We start from the raw sequence: 24985 nt of genomic DNA, 5'->3' as shown, positions 1-24985 counted from the left end.
CATATTTAGCTGGTTTCTGCTTCAGGTGAAAGGTGTTAAAACTGAGACATGTCTAGTCTAAATGTCAGTTTGCCAGAGACAGTATCCATCTTGTCTGGTTCTCTTCCTGAATGTTCTCAGGCTGCTAAGTTACTTGTTCTCACTTGTTTTCTGGAGGCTGTCCCTATTGGTCCAGCTTGCTAATGAAGCATTTTGATTGGCTGGGCTTGCTAATGAAGCCAGGCCTCTAGAGGGAGGCCCAGACAAACACTGCACTTTGTTGGGAGGACTTGGCAGCGCTTCCGTGGAAACCAGCGGATGGTCTGACCTATTATGGTCTGGCACATTTTAGGGACAGAGTCGGGCAAAGGATTTCTGCGGGCCAATAAATGTGGCTCGTAAAGACGGATGTGGACTGGGCCTCTGCTTGATTGTTCCGGAAAGCAGAACAGACACAAAGCCCGAGTAGAGCAATGATATGAGCGTGGCGACCTAATCTCTCAAAGGTCCTGCCCTCTTCTCGGTTACCCCGGTTACCTCGGTTACCTCATGCCGCGCCCCTTCAACTGCATGGTCCTGGTTGGTCTGTAGGGCATTTCTGTTTGGCACAGGTGACACTGTCTCTCTTAAACAAAAATCTTTTTTTCCTTATACAGTGGACAGTAAACAACAGTTGAGATTCTGTTAGTTATTCTTAAATATTTCTGCACTCCCCTTGTGCCCCCCCCCCCCCACAGGCACGGCTATCCGACACTGCAATGATGAGAAGGGCTGGCTGCCTCCTGAGTTATTTAACTGCACTACCATCACCTTCTCCCAGCTGAAGAAACTGGTACGTCTCCAGGAAATACATGAGCGCGTCCCTCATATACACTCTGAATGCATCTGACTCTCCTATATGACACCTTGCTATAAATCTTCTCTGGATTCTCCTATATGACACCATGATATAAATCTTCTCTGATTCTCCAATATGATGACTAAGGCCACAAGTTTGTCTCCCCTGTTTTCTCGCATGGTTCTTCAGTCTCCCGCCATCTAGAGGTCACGATAGCCTCTTTGTCAAGCCTCTTCAATTATCCCCTTTGCAATACCTCAGTCTAAGTTGATAAAGTAATTGCCACTAATTAACAGACGATGAATGACAGTGATGTTTACAAGCAACGCATTCAGGTTGATTACTTACTGACAATGTGTACTGGCCAACATTTGGTATTTAAAAATATTGTACAGGGGCATGTTAGGTTTTGTTAGAAGAATTGGGAAATGCCCAAATTAAAAATGAGAACAGTTATATAACACACAAAAAAGTTACTTTTAAAAAAATAAATAAATCTTAATTCAACAAATTAACTAATCCTGGTCTTCAATCAAGATCTTAAATAGAATCAGGTGTCTTAGTGCTGGGCTAAGACAAAAACCTGCTTTATATGGACGCATTTTTCTTTTTACTGCAGCAATGCTCAATCTTGGTCCTGGAGAGCCACAGAGTCTGCTGGTTTTTTATTCTTTCTTTTAGATCAGTGACTGATTCAGACCCAAGAAACCAGGTGACCTGAAGTAACTGTGTAATTGACTGCTTTAACTGATCAATTGCTGTGCTACTCCAGTGCTGAGTAACAACAAGAGCAAGCCGACCCTGTGGCTCTCCACGACCAGGAGTGAGACCCACTGGCTCAAAGACATGCTTTTCGCAGCATTTAAACTTCCATCCATGTTCACTTTCCTCCCTGACTCTCCCCATATTAGGTCACTTAAGTTTTTAAAAATAAATGTCTCAATTAGAAATTCAATTATATGATTAGTCACAACTGTGTCGTTGGAGTATTTATGGGGACCCCAGGAGGATAACCATTGAAATGTAAGTCCCTGATGGTCGCATGGTAGAGAAAACTGGTGGCTATAGTGACACCATGCTATATTTCTCCATTGATGTTTTTGGCTCTATCTGAATTCTTCCTGACTTCCTTCTGATTTGACTCACTGATCACTTTTAGAGTGTCCTTTCTGACCACCTTCTTTGACTTGCACACCTTTCTGATGCACACGTCTCATTTTCCCTTTATTAACCCCCCATACTGCCCAAATTGACTGACAACACTGGGTCTGCTCTCTTAACTTTTCTGCCTGTGACTCTTCCCTCTCGGACTCCTCACCAGAATGAGGAGATGCACCGGAACGAGTCCATGATGGATGCTGAGAGGTCCAAGGCCATTGCTCACATGCTCCAGAATGCCACCAATCACACCGACGCCTTTTATGGAAACGATGTGAAGACGGCGTACCACCTGATCTCGCGGATCCTGCAGTACGAGAGCCAGCAGCAGGGCTTCAACCTGGCCGCCACAAAGGATGCAGATTTCACCCAGGTACAGCAGCACTGGGCCTGCTTCACTTATTCATGAGGCTAACTTCCCTGCTCCTTATTAAGTTTCATAAGGTCAATTACTTTGAGATGCCCTGTGGTAACAGTGCCCCCTGCTGGCTGCAGCAACTGGACAATGTATTTTCTGTGATTCTGCACTCTCACAAGCAAAGGGATTTGATTAAATGCCACTTTTTAGCCTCACATTGTTCTGGAAATCAAGAATAAGTGCACTATTCCTTTTTTTTTTTTTTTTTAATACTCTGGTGGAACTGCAGGGGTGTCCACATAGTTCAGAAATGACTGCCATTACGAAATTCGGCTGAACCTCTTAAAGTGTGTTGTAGATTAAAGACGTTAATAGTTTCCCAAATCCTCATGAGTTAGTGCAAGTTTTCTGTGCATTTTTTTCTCAGTAGGTGATTTCCCCTGTTTCAGCATGTGATTCTGGCTCTGAGAAAGAGCTCAGGGGATTATGTGTAAGTAATACAGCACAGTGACTAATGTGCTTGCTGTGAGCAAGGAGGCCCAAGGAAAGATGGGCTGGGATTGGAACCTGCTCTGTCAGTGTAGATTTTTGGCATGGGCCACACGTCTTTTGCTGAGATAGTGCCAGAGGCCTCGGGACCTTGCCCTAGAGCACCTTGGCAGCTCCACAACTGAAATATAGACCTACCTCTATCTTTTTGACCATGCTGGTCTGGCCATGGAGGTTTGGCTAGGAGAGAGGACAGAGAATACAGGTGCTATAGTGGGATCAATGTGCGACTTCCTGGTTTTGATTTGATATTTCAGGGCCTTATACTGTTGAATTAATTGCATTTTGCAGTTGCTGTGGTCACACAAATGGACCTCCATGTTGAATTAGAGATATGAGTCAAAGATGCACCCAGTGGCCTGTTCTCTTATTTATAGCATTCTTATGTTCTTAAATTGTTCTCAGACACATACCCAAGTAGCCAATCTGCTAACTTTCTCTCTGGTATTGGCCATCTCCCTGCCATCTGTCTGCCCAGCCCCATCTGCTGAATCAGGTGTCTGTCAAGTAGATGCACCTAATACTCTATCCCTCATTTCTGAATCGCTCTTATCCAACAAATCATGTCTTATCTTATGAAGTTATGAAACTCTGGAATTTGCACATGTACTTTTTGCTAACATCAAAACTTTATGAATCTTCAATTTATGATTTATAAATCAAAAATGTAAAATACAGTCTATAATGTTTCCTAGTGTGGAGGATTATTTCATAGTATTCTGTCTTTTTGACCATGGCCTGGATTCAATCAACAGTTGGCCTCAGGCTGACTCATAATTCAGTTTAGTATTTTTTTCCTTCTCAAATGTGGATTGAGTGAATTCACAGTTAAATTGAATTGGAAAATGATCCTAGCGTTTATAAAAGCAGAACCTGTATTTAACTGAGCATTTGCATTTAAAAGGACGGTTAGGTACAGATCTTCATTGAATCCAAGTTTCAGTATTATAGGTTATCATATATAGGCTTTCAGGGTTTGATGTGCAGGGAGCTGCAGTAAATCAGGGCTCATATGCTTTAGCCTTGTATCTGTGGACCATCTCACTGACGTGTGCATTTGGTGAATGTTCCAGAACCTTATCAGAGCGGGTAGCGCCATCCTGGACCCAGAAAACAAGGATCACTGGGACCAAATCCAGCGATCGGAAGGGGGTACTGCCCACCTCCTGCGGAACTTTGAGGAGTACGCCAGCACTGTGGCCCAGAACATGAGGAAGACCCACCTGAATCCCTTCACTATAGTCACAGACAACATGAGTGAGTCACTCCTCCGTTATTACTTCAAGGTGCAGCTTCTGTATGTATTCTGTGTAGTCTGCCAAATAATCTGTAGGTATGGTATAATCCAAGTGTTAAACATTTGTATTTTGGTTCTTGCTTTGCATGGTTAAATTTGTCGTTCTGCTAAATGACTGTTATGTAATGCAGTGTAATGCAAAGGTGCTAGCAGTGTCACACATTCAGCCTTAGAAGACATTTGCTTTTACTATTTATGGAAAAATGGGGGCAGTGTAGAGTTGATGTAGGGAATTAGATTGAAACCAGAATGATGAAGGGGGCATGCTGTATTGTTAGGTAGACAGCTGTGCTTTCCTCCATTAAACTTCAGGCTGTATGAATCGATGAGGTGTGTGATATAGGGTCCTTAGGCTCAGCATTAGTAAAGGCCACTACTAAGCAAACTAATGGTAATCATAATAAAAAATAAATGGGAGATGAGGTAAAGTGGGTTAGTAAGAGGCACTGCTTGTGCTTAACGTGCAGTTATTTTCTCTTTTTTTCTTGTGGCCAGTTCTTGTGGTGGATTACCTGGACACCTCCAGCCCAGACCTCGCGAAGATCCCTCGCTTTCAGGAAATTCAGGAGGTTTATCCTGAAGACCTGGAGTCTTCCGTACTGTTCCCAGAGTTCACCTTCAAACCGACAAAGGACAAAGGCAGGCATTACTCCCGTTCCCAGAACCATTTTAAACCTGTCTGCCTGCCGACATACAGTAAACAGACCTGTTGAGAGTGGAAACACTCTATCTTTGTTTGTACTGTAGTCTCTGTTGTTGGCTCATATCTGCAGCATGTAAATACTGCATTAGCATGCACATGCTTAGCCTACCTCCTCTCTATGAAAACTCTGCACTCAAGCTGTTATGCCTATGTTTCTACATGAAAGCCGAACACACAGTTGGTTATCAGTGTGTATGAAAGCTCAATACACAAACAGAGTAAAGCTGGATTTTGAAGCTCCATATATGAGCAGTAGCTCCAGGTTTATCAGAAAAGCTCCACACATAAACTATGAGATCTATATGCATACAGCCCACACACAAGCAGTTAGTGCTATGCCTGTATTTGAAACACAAACTGTTGGACACACAGGTAGACAGATTTATAAATGTTTTAAGGTTCAGCAATGATGTAGTAAGTTTGCTACAAATCCCTAATAGTAAGTTTGTTTGACTGTATCCCACAGTGAACCCTACAGACGAGACCCCCGCAGAGACAAACCCCACGACGGAGAAGGACGACGCGGCTCCCGCCAAGAAGAAACGTCATGCCGAGAGCCTAGCGGGGCCCCGCCCGGTCGCCGTAGTGATCGTCTACCGGTCCCTGGGCCAGCTCCTGCCCGAACGATACGACCCGGACCGACGGAGCATGAGGTTCGACCCCCCCCCCCCCAGGGCAAAATACACCTTGGGCTCTGGCACTGATACCTACAGCACCGCTCTATATCCCAGGCCTGCAGTGATATATGCAGACTCTAGGGCATAATCCAGAGTTATACTGTCATTCCTGAGTCTCACCAACAGCCTCACAACTGCTGGTCTGAATCAGACACTCTTTATCGTAGCCTGTTAATCTAAATCAGCCCCATATACACTGCAGACAGGAGACACAGCAGTGGTGGAAGAAATAGATTTTTCCCTCATGAAAATGTCAAACCGTTTGACAGCGCTTATATACAATATCTGCTTCTCGGCTCTGACTTTTATATGGGGGCAGCAAATTCAGCCGCTTGGCCGGTTGCCAGGAGACAGGAACAGCTGAGAATGTGTGCTTATCTCCCGTCCCTGCGCAGGCTGCCCAACCGTCCCATCATCAACACCCCCATCGTGAGCGCCATGGTCTACAGCGAGGAGGGGTCCCTGCCCACCCCCCTGGAGAGCCCCATCACCTTGGACTACCGGCTTCTGGAAACAGAGGAGCGAACCAAGCCCGTCTGCGTCTTTTGGAACCACTCCATTGGGTGAGTCTGCTCCCTCACAGTCAACGTTCTCTCAACGTTCACGCAACGTTCACACAATGTTCACTCGGCATTCTCATATAAAATACAGAGAGGAGCCTTTCATATGCTAACATGCTGTAACATTCAAATAGCATTCCCATGTGTTACACAGATGAGCTCTGTTGTGCAGATGATACACTGGCACATAGAGATGAGCTTGCTGTCATGCAGAACATTAATGTACTGTAACTCTGATACGACATTCTCATATGCTGCGCAGAGATGAGTCTGCTCTCTTATTCATCTAAAATTCTCTTGACATTGACATAAACCACCCACATCCGAGATGCTATGCATTGAGTTAATGATCCCTGCTGATGTGTTTCGGTTCAGAATTGGAGAGAGGGGGGGCTGGTCATCAAAGGGGTGCGACCTGGTGTTCCGGAACAGCACCCACATCAGCTGCCAGTGCAACCACATGACCAGCTTTGCCGTGCTCATGGACATCTCCACCCGAGAGGTACCGTGTCGCTTCCTCTAGATCTCCTAACATCCAAAGAAATGTGTGAAATCTTAACCACCAGGAAGCTGAGTCTTAAAGTCCCCCCACCCCCCAAAATCTCTGTCTCCCCCCCCCCCCAGCAGCACGGGGACGTTCTTCCCCTGAAGATCGTCACCTACACCACGGTGTCCGTGTCTCTGATGGCGCTGCTCCTCACCTTCATCCTGCTGGCCATCATCCACAAGCTGCGCTCCAACCTGCACAGCATCCACAAGAACCTGGTGGTGGCGCTCTTCTTCTCCGAGCTCATCTTCCTCATCGGCATCAACCAGACCGAGAACCCGGTGAGCTCTTTCAGTCGGTTGGCAGTCATTTAGGACATTGTAGTGTCTTCAGATGCCTGCGTAAGAGTCAGAATAACATAATCTCTGTGACACGCTGCCTGCTTTCTGTCAGGTTTGAGCACGAGTGGCTAACGTGTTTTCTGTGTATCGGGTGTGCATTCTTTCTTGTGCAGGTGTGTATGCGGTTTCTTTTATACTGGCTAATGCCTCCTCATTCCTTAATTATGAGCTTTAGATGTTTACAATGCGCAGATTACAGCGCTAATGCACGGGAAACTCAGGTTATAAACAAATTGATGGGATTAGAGAGGAACGGGATTGAGTCCCACATCCCGCTGCGTGCCGTCGTGAAATCAGGAATTCCAGTCTGAGCTCGGCTCATAAGACAGGCCTCAGAGCCCACCAGACTAATGCACAGGGCTGAAATATAGGCTGGTTGTCGGTTGTCGGAACATTATATAGTAACAACTTGATATTTACTTAATGACCTTTGCTCAGAGTAGGCTCACATGTGGCAGATTTAATTTGATGGGATTTTAGGCTGAGATTCGGCTCTCATTGTGCTGTGGCCCGTTTCGATGCCAGGGCGGGCACCGGGTGCGTGCGACGGCGTGAGCCGCGGGCACGCAGGCGGCGGGCAGAAACGCGCCGGGCACGGAGCATCTTTCCCCGTCGCCTGCGGCCGTGCCGAACCTGCAGCCCGGCTGGGCGGTTAATGCCGGCTAATGCCGGGGTTTAAGGCTGGGGATCCCGCGCTGCGATAGCCGGGATGCTGAATGCCTGTAAGGAACAGCGGCGGACGCTTTGTTTGCGCAGAGCATCACAGACGTGCGATGGCAGGAGATTAGCTTCCCTCTGAGCCATCTGACAACACCTGGGCTTTACCTGAGTCTGCGAATGCGTAGCATTGCTTTTAAAGATTATGAATAACTGGAGGCTTAATATTGCTTACGGATGCCTGCAAAAATGTTTGTTCTGTTTTTTTGCAAATATTGGGTGAAATCAACATAGGAAAAGGCCTGTGGGTTATGTGTTTGTACAATTTCTTTTCTTTTTGTGAAATGCATGACTCAACCCTTTTGCTTAAGAAATATTTTTAAGTGAACTGTTTGGGGTTTTTTTCCGTTTAAACATAACTATGTTTGTTTCAAATTGCTGCCCGGTCAGTATACGTCAATCAAAAAAAAAAATTCTCTGTGCAAGTTTGCACAAGCCAAGTGAGTGCAGTTTTCCAATGGTTGGCTGTTTATGTTTTTCGGATAATTAAACGTATCATACAGTGCCACTTTCAGTGCTGGAGACGAGCCTAAATCTCTTCCACTCACTCACCTCATGCACATTTATCTGTATGATTCAATCACACACTTACCTATATGATGGGGGATTCAATGACGCACACTCAACTGTTTTAGAGTCTGCAATAATTGGCTCATGCCTTCACCTGTATTAGAGAGAGCCTGTGATGATTGGCTTAAGCCCAGTCAGGCCCACCCTTCTGATCTCGGATTAGGGCAGGATGCAGATCAGCCAATGTAGGATTAATGCCATCTTCGCCTTTCATTTCGGCTCTCCCTCGCTCCCGCCCTCCGTTCCTCCCTCGCTCTCCAAAGTAATTAGTTAGACGGGCCCTCCAGGCTCACAGGACAGGCAAGCCCTGACTGGTGCTTTGGGCTGCTGGGAGCCTGACTGCAGGGTGTCAGCCCCCCCTGCTGCCAGGCAGTGCGGTTTTGGTGGGAGGGGTGGTGGGGTGGGGTGGAGGGGTGCAGGCTGGATTTTGGTTAGTACTATGCCACGCTCAGTGCTTATAATAAAGAGCCAGATTGATTGTGGTTCTTGGTAGTCACTTGTCTTCAGTGGGCTGAAATCTGGAGTTCTACACTATGGTATGCTGTCAGTCACAAACAGCCTGGAATGATCCCTGGATTTATGTCCACTCTGATTCATCTGCAGGATTTGAAGGCGTTTCCATGTCATTAATTCTGAGTAGGAGAGAGGAATTCTAAATTCTTTCTGTCAAAAGCAGGATTATAGTCTGGTCTTTAATTTAGACTGAAATTAAATGAAAGCATTCATTTCTTTCATGCAAAAAATGTGCCCACCTCATTGATCACAAAAAATGAGTCCCTAAGCTTTATATGAAGAGAAAAAGGATTGAATTTAATAATGAGTCAAACTTAAAGACTCACAGTAAAATACACCCGCTTCATCCGCTGTAAGAAAGATGTGGATGCTGTGGGTTGCACTTTGATTGGTCTATTTTTGACCTTTGACCTGTGGACCCTTCCAGTTCGTGTGCACGGTGATTGCCATCCTGCTGCACTACTTCTACATGTGCACCTTTGCCTGGATGTTTGTGGAGGGCCTGCACATCTACCGCATGCTGACCGAGGTGCGCAACATCAACCACGGCCACATGCGCTTCTACTACGCCATCGGCTGGGGCATCCCTGCCGTAATCACCGGTAAGGCCTGCCTGCGTCGCCGCTGCCACTGCCATTTTGGCTCTTTGCTGTCAGTTCCCCTCCAGATATGGCAATCCTTGTGGGAAATGTAGACTGGATTTTTTTTTAATGTTGTTTCATAATGTTGTAGCATTATCTCCCCCTGGAAGACTTCCTCTCCCTGTGATTAGAGCCGCTGATTCCTGTCATTGAGTGTACTGTGGTGTCAGATGGCTTGTTGGCACACGCTCAAAGCCAGGGGAATAACACCATGAGCACAGAGAATAGGGAAGGCCTCTTTTCTCCCTGCTTTTAGGAAAACAGGTGGATCTGTTTACAGCATGAGGAGCCTCCAGTGTCTTTGTTTTTTTTAATTTATCTGTGTCTGCTCTCAGGCCTGGCCGTTGGGTTGGACCCGCAGGGCTATGGGAACCCGAACTTCTGCTGGCTGTCCGTCCACGACACTCTGATCTGGAGCTTTGCTGGGCCCATCTCCATTGTCGTTCTGGTGAGTCTGAGAGGGTTCAGGAGCTGTACAGCTGTGGGTCTACCCACCTGAGCACTTAATCCGCTGGCTTATTTTTCAGAGTCTCTCTTCCCTCCCTCCTTACTCCTTAGTCTTCTCTCTCTCTCACTCTCTCTTTGTTTCTCTCTTTCCTTTACAAAAAAAACAAAGAGAATAGTGTTACTCAATGTCTGGGTTTACAGAGACCCGAATGCCTTTATCCGTAAACATTCCCTTTTAGAGATTTATTCTGGTTTGACAGAATTTGTCTTGCTTAAAGTGTGTTATCTTCCTCCTGCAGGTCAACATAGTGATATTTGTGCTGGCAGCGAAGGCCTCGTGTGGCAGAAGGCACCGAACGTTCGAGAAATCCGGGGCCATGTGAGTGCTGAGCTCCGAGCCTTTCTGTCAATCCAGGAGTTTATACAGGCAGAGTAATTACCTCAGACTGGTTTATCCCTTTCTGCTCCATTCTAGCTTGGCCCTACGTACAGCGTTCGTTCTCCTGCTGCTCATTAGCGCCACCTGGCTCCTGGGCCTGATGGCGGTCAACAACGACGTCATGGCCTTCCATTACCTCTTCGCCATCTTCAGCTGCCTGCAGGTATGGGATGAGTTCCCGGATAGGGTGTGATTGGATGACTGGTGCACCTAAGTCACAGTGAGGACACCAGTCAGTAGCGCTGGGTCACATGTCAGTTGTGATGCCTGTTGCTACAAGTTTACAGTGCTATTATCTGTAATATCGCTGGCAAGCAGCATGGATTAATTCCTCCGCCTACCTCTGTTTACATCCCATTTAAACTTTCAAAAACACAATTAATTATGTCAAAGCTCATCTTACAACAGTTATGGGTAACCAGTTTAGCATGAAATAAAAGATCCCTTCATTTAAGCTGACTCGACACTTATGGCATCAAAATAATTTGACAGGTGGAGGCAAGAACTGTTTTTGTTATTATGGAGGATTAGACTTTTCAATATAAACAATCTATAAAATTTCTACTTTCCAGAGCTTGGTTGGAAATCCTAGTCCTACTGACTCATCCTTCAACCTGAGCTCTAAATATACTTGATAAGTGTAGATAGAAAAGAGGTATAGGCTCTGTTATTTGGGGGGGGGTTAGTGGTCAATGGATAGTACCAATTGATATAAGACTGATAAAGCATTGCTTACCTGCAGTGGAGTGACAGAGTAATGTTTAGTGCAGAGAGACCGGAATGAATCATTAAGTTCTCTCTGCTTGTGAATAAATGAGTGATTCAGTATGTGTACAAAGTCAACAGTGGCACTGACCTTCTTCGTCATTCCTTTTAGGGAATTTTCATATTCTTCTTCCACTGCATCTTCAACAAAGAAGTGAGGAAGGGTCTGAAGAATGTCTTCACGGGGAAGAAGCCTCTGCCAGATGAGACCACCACCACACGCGCCACACTGTTAACTGTAATACTTTGCTTTGTGTACATTCAGAGAGGGACAGAATGTGTGCTCCAGACCACACACAAACCTTATCAAAGTACAATTGGACGTGTGTTTAAATCTACCCTGAAGAATTTCATACAAGCACTCATAGGGTACACATTCAGCAAATGTGAGTTTACCTCTTAAAGACTGATTATGGGGTGTAATGACAATCTATGCATTGATGTTTGCTTTTAGCAGATAGTATGTTACAGAACAGATCTGGGTATTTTTCAAAGGCAAACGCAAGTTTGTGAATTAGCAGCGTTTATGACAATATATTGGGAAGGACAGGAGGATGGAAAAGGATGAAGGTGACAATGGTAGGGAGGGAGGGAGAAAGACAATGAAATGGCCGATGAGTGGTGAAGGTGAGGGGAAAGAAGAAGAGGTAGATGGATGAGGATGAGGAAAGAAAAGAGGGTGATGAAGAGATGTGCAGGTGAAGGACAAGCAGGGTGATAAAGGACTGTCGATCACTCTTGTCTTCCTCTCCACAGCGCTCTCTGAACTGCAATAACACGTACACGGAGGAGGGGGCGCTGTACCGCACTCCCATTGGGGAGTCCAATGTGTCCCTGGACAGCACTGTCAGGTCAGCCAAGAGCCACAGCAGCTACCTTGCTTATGCTCTCAGGTAACCAGGTGAAGGGTGCATGGCACTCACGCTCACTCACTCTGCCTCTGCCTCTCTCTCTCTCTCTCTCTCTCCCCTTCCCCCTCCCTCTCTCTCACTCTCCCTCCCTCCCCCTCCCTCTCTCTCACTCTCCCTCCCTCCCCCTCCCTCTCTCTCTCCCTCCCTCCCCCTCCCTCTCTCCCTCCCTCCCCCTCCCTCTCTTTCTCCCTCCCGCTCTCTCTCTCTCTCCCTTTCTCTCTCTCCCTCTCCCTCTCCCTCTCCTCCCTCTCTCTCTCTCTTTCTTCCTCTCTGTCTCTCTCTCCCTCTCTCTCTCTACTCTCTTTTCTCACGCCTCTTACCCAATCTCTCTCTCATGTTATGCAGTATCTTTTCCCCTCTGATACAACAGTGCAATTACTCAGACTAACCCCTCGGTCTGCCCAGCTTCTAGGGCGATATGGCTGGCGACTACCTTCCTGGTTTCTTTCAATAACTACGGATCGAAATGCAAATGTTCTCAGTCTTTGCACTTTTCCTCGCTTTTTTCAGCCACTCCCCTTTAGGGAACCTTCATCACACGCTTGACAGACAATGGCTCCGAGGCTGTGCAAGCATGAATGCATTTGCATGCACGCAGGCATGCGCATAAATATACATATACATGTACAATGACACACGCATGCAAACATACACGTGGATATGTGTATGTGCATATGTGAGCACATATATGCACATGCACACACATGCATATGCTCACACATATGCACAGCTGAAGTTTTTACATAATTACCCTTGCAGTCATTTGTAAAAGCAAATTTAGACATTCTTCTGCTGCAGGTCTCCAACTGCTTCTTATTTTTGTAAGAGTCATGAGTCAGTTAGTGGATGAATGGCATGAAGAGTCTACATTACATTACATTACATTTAGCAGACGCTTTTATCCAAAGCAACATACAAAAGTGCATTTCATGGACTGCGCGGGGTCTCTCACCGTAAGACACTGAAATTGATCACACTGAATCATATGGAGAGGGCTGCAGTTGTACTGCAGAGTAGTTTAGGAGTGATGGGGGGGGGGCATGCAGGGGTGCAGTGCTTGGTACAACAGGAATGTTTCACTGCACCCCTGGCAAGTCTGGCTAGGATCCAGCCTTAGCCCTGGCTCCAGCAGGACCCACTCAGGTCCAGTAGGGAGGAATGCCTCTCTGTTCCTCTGGACAATGTCCTAATCTACAGGAGTCTGGGAGTGCTCTGCACTCACTCCCATGGCAGAGCCTGTGATCAGCTCATATTCTCTAATTCAGAGAGGAAGCGAGGAATTAGCCGCATGCTAGTGGTGTGTAGTGTCAGCTGTGCTAGGGCAGGGAGAAACAGCTGTACAATGTCAGGGTGCTACTACAACTGGGGGTGGCTGTATTGTCCCCTATGACTGAATCGGTACAAAATCTCCCCTCATTCTGCCGTCCCTCTCTCTCACGATGCCCTTCTCAGTAGGGACGAGGTTGGACAGAAGTCCGGCCTCTCCTCCGGATCGGCCAAAGCGGCGCGCGCCGAGGGGGACTCCTCCCTCTTCCACCGAAATGGCACCAAGGGCGACGGTAAGTGAGCGGGGCCCCCTGCTGGCAGCCGGCGTTATTGACATTTCCCTGATCAAACGGCACCTGTCTGCGACTTGGCTCACAAGCAACACGTGCAGTGTACTCACACTGAACTAGCAGGCCTGCCTAAGACTCGGTTGTTATTTGTGTGATGTGTTATTATAGCAGTGAGGGTATATTGTTGTTGTGCTGAATTTGAAGTTTGGTTGAGCCGACGGGGTTTCTCTGCCGTCTCAGACTCGGACTCGGACAGCGAGCTCTCGATGGACGAGCACAGCAGCTCCTACGCCTCCTCGCACTCGTCCGACAGCGAAGACGACGAGGTGGACATGAAGCCCAAGTGGAATAACGAGCGGCAGCCTCTCCACAGCACCCCGAAAGGTACCCCAAAAACCTCACTGCCCCACTCACAATGCCATAGCTCACGCAGCACTGACAAACGTACCCCAAAAATGTCACTGTTCATTCATTCCCTCAGTTTCACACACTATGTCACTGCAGGGACCTTTCTCAGTCAGTCTGAATGCAGTCTGCCATTGGGTGGTGAATTATATTAATTGTCACTAAAAGGGACTAGAAGATTCCTTCCTGTTTGTATTTCTGAATGTGAATACAACTCTAAATATCTGAAAGTGACACATTTTCATGAATTTCTTGTAGCTTACTGTGTTGATAAATGGTGTATTTCTACTGAGATCTGGCATTGAGGCATTTGTTGTCCTTATGATCCAGTGGACACGGTATCCAATCACGTGAAGCCTTACTGGCCAGTGGAGGCGACGACAGCCAGTGACAGCGAGGACCTGGGCGGGGCGGAGAGGCTGCGGGTGGAAACCAAGGTGAATGTGGAGCTCCACCCAGAGAATAAGCTCAACCACATCGGGGAGCCACCCCCACCAGACAAGGATCCCCCAGCCAACGAAGGCGCGCCCCCCAACCATCCCAATAGCAACCACCACGCGGAGCAGAGGAAGGGTAAGTTGGAGGCAGTCCTGTACTGCCATACAAGCTATATTCCACTAAGCTACTGAACTGGAATGGTATTGAGCTCACGGAGTTCAGCTCAATCCCATTCTAATACAGTCAGCTCAGGAAATAAATTAATCTACATTACTTTTGTTTACTGTGGTTGATGCTTTTACCCAAAGTCAATGACTATATGAATACAAGTGCAAAAATCAGGGAACAAAGTATAATAATAAAACAGAGGGGGAATGTGTAGAGCCAAGAGAGGCAAGTAAACCATATTTAACACAAGTGCAAGTTATACAAACAAGAACAAAACTACCGTAACTAGCAATTAAATGAATGGAAAAATCATCGTGGAATATTCTGGTCATTTTTGAAGTGGAATTGAACCCAGCCGTGTTTGTGTACTCTGACTGGGAGGGCAGGGGGTTCAGTGGGCAGGGGGTTGATAGCAGCTGCCCTGAGGTTCAGCTGCAGGCGTGCTGAGTGAAACGAAGCAGCAGCTGATCAGCATGCTCATGTGTGTCCTTCTGATTTGTGGGTGTATGTGGCAGTGATGGGGCGGTCTTACAGCTGCAATTGGACAAATTGGAGGATAGAGGAGAAAACGTAAATAAAAATTTCAGAGACATGATTTTCAATTGTCCTGCTCGGCTCTGGAACATAGCCTAGCAGAAAAGAATCGTCAAGACTCGAGATTAAACAAGATATTTTCAAAAGCATTTTTACTGCTTTTTAACATTGCAGATGGTATCAATTTTCCAATTAAAGACCAGCTGGTTTTGATGCATTGTAATTATTATGAGTATTTTATTTCGTTTTCTCAGGGATTCTGAAAAACAAAATCACGTACCCTCCCCCACTGACAGACAAGAACATGAAGAACCGTCTGAGGGAGAAGCTGTCGGACTACAACCCGCCGACCATCAGGTCCAAAACGCCGTCGGTGGGGTCGAACGACGGTGTCCGCCCGGTCACTGGCACCAACAGCTCCATCATCAAGCCCCCTCAGCGGCCGACGGTGACCCCCCACGAGCAGCTCAACGGGGTCGCCATGAGCCTTCGGGCGGGTGGCGTCAACGGGGGCGACGCCTCTGACTCAGAGTGAGTAGTCACGTGACCTTCGGTAACCGACGTCACACCGCGCCGGGCCCCGCGGCGGCACACCTACGCCGCCGAGTCAGCGCACGAACCAGTCGCACAACTTCATTTTCATGAAGTGGAAACGCAAACAGTCTCACTGAGCACGCTCGTAGAAGTTAGTCAGGGTGGTAACCACATGCTGGAAATGCGTGGTTGCCATGCGGAATGTATAAACTCACATTAGAGTACCTGTGAACTGGCATGCATGTGTTGCTCCTGATTAGCTGTAGTTCTCACAGGGTCTGCACTGTGTTGAGTATGCTGTGTGTAACAGAGCATGTGTATGGTCTGACTCCATACGAATGCTGCATGTGGTTGAGTAGCTGAGTCTGCCTGCTCTCTCCCTCCTAACCCGCATGTGTCCCTTCCCTCTCTCTCCCCACACGCAGCGGAAGTAATGAAACCTCAATCTGACCCAGCAGGAAATCCAAGGAGACCGTGCCTTCATGAGGAGGGGGAGGGGGAAGGGTAGGGGCCACGCCCGTGCCCGCGTGCCGTATATAAATGCGGGGCTCGCAGACCCCCCACCCTTTGAACCCCTTAAGTGCCTTAGCTCCTCAGCTCCTATGGAGAACAGTATTACTGCAGACTTCTGCCTGCCAGAGAAAAAGGGAATGTATGGGACCGTGAACAAGGGAGGGGTGTGTCCAACAAGATGGCGAACATGTGCCAAACCACCCGAGGAGGTGGCAACTTCGTCCCCCAACATGCACAGTGCACCCCATCCCAGAGATGGCGTAAGAATGGCTGGTCAAAGGCTGAAGCCTGGAAAATAAAAACTTTGTTACATGATGCAGCCACTAGGTGGCACTGTTTTCAGAAGCTCATCTACATCTGTATTCGGACGGAGCCCAATGGAATCCCCAGAGATTCCACATTGACGCTGAGCTCTGCGGTGACTCTGCCTTATGAACTACTAACTGCAAAAAACACCCACAAGTGCCCTGTTCTCGACGTTCTGCCTTTCCTGGGAGGAAACCAGTCTTAAAACGGTTGCTTTCGGAGTGTAATTAATTTGTAGATATATTTTTTTATGTTTTGTATTTTAACTTGTTTCATAGGAGAGATTAAAGCTCATTTGTATATTGTAATTAGTTTTTTTAAGGTAATTGTCAATGCTGGAGGTTCTGCTCTGGGGTCAATCTGCTGTTTATGACATCGTGGTTGCACAGGTTTACCTTGATATTGGCGTGCGATCCGACCTACCCATGGTCACAAAAGATGTTTGGCTTTGAGGATGTATTTGATATTTGCACCATTTCTTGGAGAAAACATATCTGAGTGGTTTCACTGAATAATCTGTGGTAAATGTTGATGCCTGTCATTTTGTGTGGCTGTCCCACCCTGAGCATGCAGTATTGGACCCTGTTAAAGGGGCAGGAGCAGCATCAGGGCTGTCTCCTTATTCTGAGAGACGCATAAAGAGAGCCTTTGCTGTAGCCAGGCCAAAACAGCCACACTCTTGTCTTACAGCTGGGAAATCTCCACATTGATTGCAGTGATATCATTACAGTAATCTTTGGGTTCTGAAGGACTGTTAAGAATACAAGAAGGAACAAACAATCTTAAGTAGTCAAGCATGTTATACACGTTCTAAGTTTTGAACACAGTGCTCTGGAGAAAAGATAAGATCCTTACTCCAAGTGCTCCAGGCAGAATTAAAGGCACTTGGTTGGTAATAGAATGACTTGTGTTGGTCATGCTAACACGTTGAATGAAGCATGTCTCACAAATGACATTGAGAAGTTCAGTTCACCCGTCCTCTTTTGTGAGTACAGGCGGTCCACATCAGGAGGTGCTAAAGCACATCAACCAATCAAAGGGCAGCTGAAACCTTTCTTATGGAGAATAGGGTCTCCAGAAAGGACTGTACTGAGACTTCTACGTTCCTGTTTCTCCTATAACGCTGCAGCTTGTCCTATGGAAAGCATTTTCATTATGCCTGCTGAATACAATGTCAGAATGCAAGTCTTCTGTGTGTGGAAACCACTAGAAAACCGCCACGTGTTTCTGGCTCATTTTCGTCCACCCTCTTCAAAGTTGACAAAGGTACAGAAATGCGTAAACTCTGTCACAATATGGTTTTTACAGTGTTATAATAAAGGATGTCCCCATGGAAACAGTGTTTGAAATTAACGAACAGAGTGCCTTTGGTCATTTTAAACAATTATCTCCATTACAATGAGCTTTAGGTCCCAACCCTGGTCAGAGAACAAGGAATGGGCCTTCTCCCACTCTACTGTGCACACTTCTGAGATTAACCACTATTCACCTGTTTCCTTGGTCCTGTTTTTTGCACGCTGTGCTGTGCAGGTATGGCAGTATCTTTAGCATGTGGCTGCACTGAGGCAGCAGGTGTGGTGAATAGGACCTTTCAGGTGATTTAAAGATTAGTGAATCTGCACAGGCTACATTGAATGATGGGCTAAAGCCTTATGATTCGTCGGCGAACGTTTCTTTGAAAGTGTTGCTCGCAGAGGCTGCTTATTCGTTGGTCGTCGTCGTAAGTGTGCCGGGCCAACAATCCCCCCCACCCCCCCTCCCGCCTCTTTTCCTCGTGCATCACAGCTATCTCTTCGTGGGATCACATTTTCTTATTCCTGTAAAAAACAGCTGTTCATATTTTCATTTTTGTATGACCATAAACACTGGAAATGTTTTGTAACATATGTGTATTTATTTTTGTTGCTTTAAAAACACTGGAAAACAATTAAGAATGTAAATAAAACGAAATTTTGAATTTTTAAGTTTGTCGTTCTTTTTTCGCTCTTTTCGTTAAAGTTAAAGACGTCGGATTTGGTGGAAAGCATAGGTGAAGTTTGGGGGAAAGGAAGAGGGAGATCTGCGCAAGGAGTCTCATTTTATTCATGTAACTCAATGTGAAGAACCGCTGCGACTGAAAGGACTCCAGTGCAACCAAACATTTTGCACTTGTTTAAAAGGGTGTGTTCAACTTTCATTTTGAGTGATGGCATCGATTTTAAGGATTAACCTGACTCATTTTTCCACGGCGCATGCACAGGTAACATGGCAGCGGAGCATGCCCTGTGGGAGATGAGTCATTCATGACTAATATGCCATCCCAGGTCACCTATGCAATCGGGAATGCAAGATGGGACATGCTGCCCCCTTAAGTTACACTTCAGCTATTGCAGGTCTCATTACCTTACTTCAGGAATGGTGGTTTCTAAAGTGGGTCTAGGAGATGGACTTCAGCGAAATGGGGAAAAAAATTTCTATACTTCATACTTAGAATAACTATTGCACATCCTTGGTAATATTTTACTTTTAAAAAAAAATAATAAACTGGTAACATTTTAAATAAATTGCAGTCATTAAATATTTTGTAACTTGCTGAATGTCCTATATCAGGCCTACCCAACTCTGGAGAAATACCATTCTGTAGGTTTGCACTCCAACCATAACAAAGCACACCTCATTGAATAGCTAGAGATCTTTTTGAGCTGTTAATTAGTAGAAACAGGTGTGCGAAATTAGGCATTGAAAAGAAAACCTACATGACTGTAGATTTCCAGGAACAGGGTTGGGCAGCCCTGTCCTATAGGGATCTATGATATCATAATGATGTGATTCAGACATGGCACCATGTCTGTTTGTGTTAAGCAGCCACTGCTTTCCAGGCTAGGTGCCTAGCCTAGTAGGTGTTGGATAAAGATGGCCAAAGCCAACCGTTTTATTGAGCTGGAGGGATCCTCAGCCAGAGTGGCCATTTTAGAGGGCTGTGAGGATTCAAAGATTGCAAGCTGCTGATTGTGTCTGATAAAACGGCAGAGGTTGGCATTCTCTGTAAGGGTACTGTAAGGACCATGGATCCTGACTGAACTGTGCCGGGCTCCATGGAGAGTGCCGTGATGTGCCGCAAGCCTGGGTCCTGCAGAACCGTCACTGCTACTCTCTCGAGAACAGCCGGGCCCAACCACCGTGCTGCAACAGGGCTAATTCGGTGTAATGGAGCACTGCAGGACAGCTTGCATCTGTTCTCCTTATCTATGCTCTTTGGGCTACATGCTATGGTGGGCAAAGTCCTGGCAATTTACAGCATGCTATGTATGTTTTGTAAATTAACATGTGAAAGACTTATTTCAACTAACGGGTTCACCCAACCCAACTGTTCCAAGGTGATACAGTATGAAATACAATGTGCAGCAGGGTCCCCTTGGAGAAATTGTTCTCTATTAGACCATTCCAGGGCCCAAATGTTCAGTTCAGCCCACGCACTCATGACTGCACTGTCTACTGTTCACGGACCAGTGTTTTAAATTTGAATTGTGATATCCTGACGACAGAGTCAAAGTCAACCTTTTACCGCAATAATGTGACCGTGCACCGAAGACATTCCTAGAGCCTCGTAGACAAAGCCATCTCTGTTGCACTTTGACACACATTGAATAGAGGACTGGCTGCTTTTTCTCTCCGGGCCTAAACTCTAGGGCATGTCTTTTCTTTCTTTTTAGTGCTTTGCCGCAGCAGGAGCTGGAATTAATCTTGGTAGAAAGAGATTGAAGGCAGATGCTGTTTTTTTATGGAAGTGTGAATGAAAAATGTCCCTTCAATATGCCAGATCTCCAGAGTGTCCTGAAAGAGATGAAATGCGTGGCATTTTACCCTGCACATTCATAACGCCCATTAATGCAGGACAATGGAACAGGCGCATTCCTCTGTAATAACGTCGGAGGAACCTCCGGCCGGGGGTAGAGATGTCTGCAGACCCCGCCTTTGGCCTGCATTTTATTGGACTGAAACACAATATTTGCGGGTTTGATTTCAACTGGCTTTGGCCCGTCATTCAACGCTGTGACAATGGACTCCCCTTCATGTCGCAGCGCTGTTGGAAACCCTGGGGAAGTTGGTGGCTGGGCGGAGCCTGTCTGGAACAGCAGTCCCTGACCATGCCCATGCCAGACCTGCCCTGCAGGTTGGTGAAATAAGAGCACCTGCCCCCTCCCCCCACTCCCCCATACCTGCCCACACACCCCTCCTCCCGCCGCCACAGACACCAAAATATGCACCCAGGACTCTAAAGTGCGTTGTGGAAAATAATCCATCATGAATGATGTTAAAAATGCTAACTATTGGGTTACATTGATCCAAACATATTTGTGACCTTTGCCAGTGCCCGTATACACCTCAGGGAATCTATTTTTGGTTAGAGGGACATACAAAAAATGTTTTTCAAAGAGAAACATGATACGAGAAAAAAAGAAAATTTCAAGGTTTAAATTGTTTAAGAAAAACTGTAGGTGCTCTTTAAGAGTTTTGTGTTCCCACTCATGGCTAAACCCTTCTGCTTCCCTGCTTCTGGATGATCTGACTGGTCTCCATGATGCATTATATTATGGCACACTAAAGTTGTAGGACAGTACTGACTCCTTTATGGTAGGGCATTTGCTGAAACCAGCTCTGACACTAGAGACCAGCACCCGTGGATCCTGATCTCGCCTCTGCTCGTAATGGTGTAACGCAGAGGAACTTCACGCAGGTGACGCATTCCACACAGGTGATGTTTCATGTAGCTGACATGCTGATATGATATAATATGCAGTGAACATGCTTCAAACAGGTGAGGTGCTATGCACATGATAAACCTGTGTTCACTGAATAAAACGTGGATATTTCTAATTTATGTTATTGACTCATAGACTCACACACATACTTCAGAGATCAATCAATCTCTCCATTTGAAAACTTAAAAGTCTCTTTTTCACCATGTCCTTTTATGCTTTGACCCACTATAAAGGAACATTTTCAACAGAAAAGCAATCTTAAGAAACTCCTCATTTCCCATTCATGAACCACAGTGGGTGGTGCCCAGCAACACAAAGCCAGCTCCCCCAACCCCATCTTAAAAGAACACACTCATACATACTGTTAACCCCGTTGATTGGCTTTTCAGCCACTGATATACCCTATGCCCTCGTTGCTTCCCTGGTTACCACTATAAAAGAAAGATGGTTTTCTGCTTTTCTAAAGCAGAAAGCCTTTAAAAACAGTAAAAAACTAAAGACTCAATTAAACATTTAATTCTAATGTATACATTTTTAGGTGGTTAGAGTTAATATTCTTCATTTTGTAAGAAATGAGGAAAGAATGTTTTAATACATTTTATAGATATACAACATACCTTTATGTGTGATTTCTCCACAGTGGGGCCAATTACATTTTACTCATGCAGTAGCCTGGAAACCCATCTGCTCCAGACAAATAATAGGTGGTTATACAGCGCCATCTACTGGATGCTTACTAAAAGGTGCTTTATATTGTGACATGAAAAACATTTGGGGCCCCTTTGGCAGGGGGCAATGTCTCCAGAGTTGGAATTACCCATTAGTAATGCCCAACATTTCAAATAATTAATGTTTCATATTTGATTAATATCTTACATTTCCACAACACTCAGCTGAATATTTACTGAAATGTTTTGAGCAGTGCTACCAAACTTCGTCACAGCGTCTGCAGGTATTTAAAAAGAAAAAAGACTGTCAAAGACAAATTACATTTATTTGTTTACATGTTGGAAACGGTGTCAGAGCATGAGCTGGCAGTGTGATTCTCGATCCAGGTGGGGGTTTCCTGTTGGAGAATGAGTGGGGTGTGTGCAGGAGCCCTGCTGGTGTGACTCCAGTGGAGGGAGTCTGAGAGGAACAGTCCCAGCACCCTCTATGACCTTCTCCAGGGCCTGGATGCGTCGCTCTTGCTGCAGCCAGTACAGCATCTCAATGCGATCCCAGCGCATCTTCTCCCTGTAGGGCCTTCCCTACAAAAGCCCCCAGACAACAGTGAGAGAGCCTGATTCACTGCTTTATCACCCCAGGCAACAGCGAGAGAGCCTGCTTCACTGCTTTATCACCCCAGGCAACAGTAAGACCATTTGCTTCACTGCTTTATCACCCCAGGCAACAGTAAGGCCATTTGCTTCACTGCTTTATCATCCCAGGTAATGGTGAGAGACTGTCTGACAGTCAGACACAGGGTCAGTACTGGGATACAACAACACAAGGCAGTTTACCCAAGCTGAACCAGTAAAATATTCTGCCTTATAAATGCATTACAGGGTGTTTAGCAATCTGTGAAATGTACTATACACAGTGAGTCATCCAATGAATGGCATCTGCTGACCCAACAAATAGCATAACATACAAGTCCGTTATTGTATTTCCCCATGAGAGGGGGGGAGGCTGAACAGGGGCAGAGACTATAACTGCATAACACATTCCTCATGAGACTCTGTGTGCAATATATGAAGAATGATGGGCTCTACTCACCCTGTACGTAACTGTGTCCTTGAAACGCTCTTCAATCTCTTGTATGGTCTTGTGCAGCACCTTCTCCAGGGCTGATATCTGGGAGTTTAGTTTCTCCCTTCGCCTTGATTCATCCATCCTTGCCATCGACGAGCCTCCATAACCTGCCGAAAATGGTGCAGCTCCATCATCCTCTGTGTTTCATTTCATTCACAGTTCTCAAGCACTTTTATTGCACATGAGTTCAAAAGTAATTTGTTTAGAGTGGGCATATATTTTAAAAGCATTTAGTAAACTCGTAAATCCATTTTCTGAAATTTTTCTGAATCAAGAACATGGGGTCCTCATGTTCAGGAACAATCAAAGGCAAGCTACATGTCAAGTATCTGTAGCGGCAACTCCCTCCCTCTTCTAGCTTATTCTCCTCACAACGAGTACCTTCTCCATTGAGCACTCTGGATATCACCCATTTTATTATATCACTGGTGATGTTGGAGGCATAGTCTTTGGAAGATACTGAAGTTTATATTTTCTATCTTAGAATGATAATGCAATCACTGTATCTGGGGAAGACTGTGAGTCATATAACTGCTGTGTCTGAGGAGGACTATGGGTGATATAGATGTTACATTAAGTGACAAAATAAGGACCAGAATTACCCTGCTGGAAGAATCTGTTGGGGTCAGAGGCATCCTCCTCAAATTGCTCCAGTTGGGCAAGCACTGTCTCCCTCTGCTGGATCAACTGTGCAGTTCGCTCCCACTCCACAATGGCCTGGAGATGGAATACACACCAAGGTCAGAACCTTCAGGGCACTGCACCAAGATCTATTCTGGCTGCAGCTGACAACACAACATCTCCACACTGTGTTTTAACAAGACGGAGGCTCTCTTGTTTTGTCCTATGTCTTCTTCTGCTAGGTATGACACAAGAGAACCCCACTCCTTCTGCTATAAAACCACAAGTTCTCAGCTGTAAAACACGACAACATTCTGCTCCATATGTAAAACCTACATTATATACAAATACATTGACCTCATTCATATGTAGGAATGCACTGCAAGTCTCTCCTTAGGTTGTACAATTTATGTCTCTGATGTGCAACTCCGTGATAATTCACTCCTTTGGTCATAACATGAAGGTTAATAACCTCTGCTATAGTTAGTATTAGATGTAAATATCCCCAGTATTATCCACAGTACCTCCTGAAGCCGGTCCCTGTGTGTGTTGGAGCTGTATTTGAGGGCCATGTCCTGTCGCATTCCGTCCGGGAAGCAGAGGACACTCCAGATTCTCTCCAGTCGCGTCTGCAGTTGACTTCCCTCTGGCCTCTCGGCCATCTGGCCGCACTTATCCTGCTCTGACCAGAGCTTGGCTCCCTGCTCCTTCTACACAGTCAAGCAGGCCAAACAACTCAATATCACCACTTATACAGAGAGCCCCAAAATCACACAGAATGCCAAGCCAAATTCATATACAAAGAAACACAAACAGCACTGATGAGGAAGCAAACCAATTTCACATACACAAGCACAGATATATTGTTTATGAGCTGTAGTCATTCCATAGCCGTGCAATGATAATGATGTTGAGTCTCCTCACCTGTTTGGAGCTGACAGGTGCATCATCTTTTGGGCAATCATCATCTGAAAACAGGCGACAGGAAACATTCATCAGCCAATCATCACTGTGTGCCGGAACTGTGTTGTGTATAGCAGTGAGAAGAACCCCTCAAATGATACAGAGCATTAAATATGTTTTTAAAATGCTTACAGACATGGATAAAATACATCAAAGATTAAAACCGTGAGGATATAAACAATCATTTTAGCCCTGCATTGTACGTTGTATGACTATAGGGGCATATCAACACAAAATAAGCTTTTGGAACGTAGAGGTTAATAAATAATTGTATAAGAAACCATTAAAGACACAATACAAAACTAGTGTTTTGCTATGTGTGGAGTGGAGTACACACATGCTATGAAGAAACATGGAAATGTAGGCTTGGAAATTACATTCAATTTAATTGAATATGAACT

At 45.8% G+C, this 24985-nt stretch overlaps 2 protein-coding genes across 7 annotated transcripts in view; one reads left to right on the top strand and one right to left on the bottom strand.

Annotated features, from left to right (window-relative positions):
• Positions 1-16285, top strand: part of LOC118231615 (cadherin EGF LAG seven-pass G-type receptor 1-like) — an 82446-nt gene extending 66161 nt beyond the window's left edge. The window contains exons 17-35 of one of the 3 annotated variants that reach the window (XM_035425612.1): positions 717-811; positions 2139-2348; positions 3956-4139; positions 4675-4818; positions 5349-5535; positions 5955-6122; positions 6495-6621; positions 6747-6947; positions 9235-9409; positions 9784-9896; positions 10195-10274; positions 10371-10497; positions 11212-11337; positions 11856-11992; positions 13463-13569; positions 13807-13950; positions 14302-14544; positions 15366-15642; positions 16071-16285. In XM_035425612.1, coding sequence (XP_035281503.1) covers positions 717-811; positions 2139-2348; positions 3956-4139; positions 4675-4818; positions 5349-5535; positions 5955-6122; positions 6495-6621; positions 6747-6947; positions 9235-9409; positions 9784-9896; positions 10195-10274; positions 10371-10497; positions 11212-11337; positions 11856-11992; positions 13463-13569; positions 13807-13950; positions 14302-14544; positions 15366-15642; positions 16071-16095 — 2870 coding nt within the window. In that variant the 3' untranslated portion in view covers positions 16096-16285. Of the gene's footprint in view, positions 1-716; positions 812-2138; positions 2349-3955; positions 4140-4674; positions 4819-5348; positions 5536-5954; positions 6123-6494; positions 6622-6743; positions 6948-9234; positions 9410-9783; positions 9897-10194; positions 10275-10370; positions 10498-11211; positions 11338-11855; positions 11993-13462; positions 13570-13806; positions 13951-14301; positions 14545-15365; positions 15643-16070 lie in introns of all 3 variants that reach the window. The other 2 variants (XM_035425613.1, XM_035425611.1) reach the window with 2 other exon arrangements.
• A 5494-nt stretch (positions 16286-21779) lies between these two features.
• ccdc87 (coiled-coil domain containing 87) overlaps positions 21780-24985 on the bottom strand; it is an 11633-nt gene continuing 8427 nt past the window's right edge. For all 4 annotated transcript variants that reach the window (XM_035425617.1, XM_035425614.1, XM_035425618.1 and 1 more), the window contains 5 exons: positions 24546-24589; positions 24146-24331; positions 23603-23717; positions 22965-23107; positions 21780-22456 (listed from right to left, as the gene is read on the bottom strand). In XM_035425617.1, the coding sequence (XP_035281508.1) occupies positions 22226-22456; positions 22965-23107; positions 23603-23717; positions 24146-24331; positions 24546-24589 (719 nt within the window). In that variant the 3' untranslated portion in view covers positions 21780-22225. The remainder of the gene's footprint in view (positions 22457-22964; positions 23108-23602; positions 23718-24145; positions 24332-24545; positions 24590-24985) is intronic.

Source organism: Anguilla anguilla, chromosome 7, assembly GCF_013347855.1.
Source record: "Anguilla anguilla isolate fAngAng1 chromosome 7, fAngAng1.pri, whole genome shotgun sequence".
In the NCBI taxonomy this organism is placed as follows: Eukaryota; Metazoa; Chordata; class Actinopteri; order Anguilliformes; family Anguillidae; genus Anguilla; species Anguilla anguilla.
Note: the sequence above shows the minus strand (reverse complement) of the source record. Positions and strands in the feature narration are given on the sequence as shown.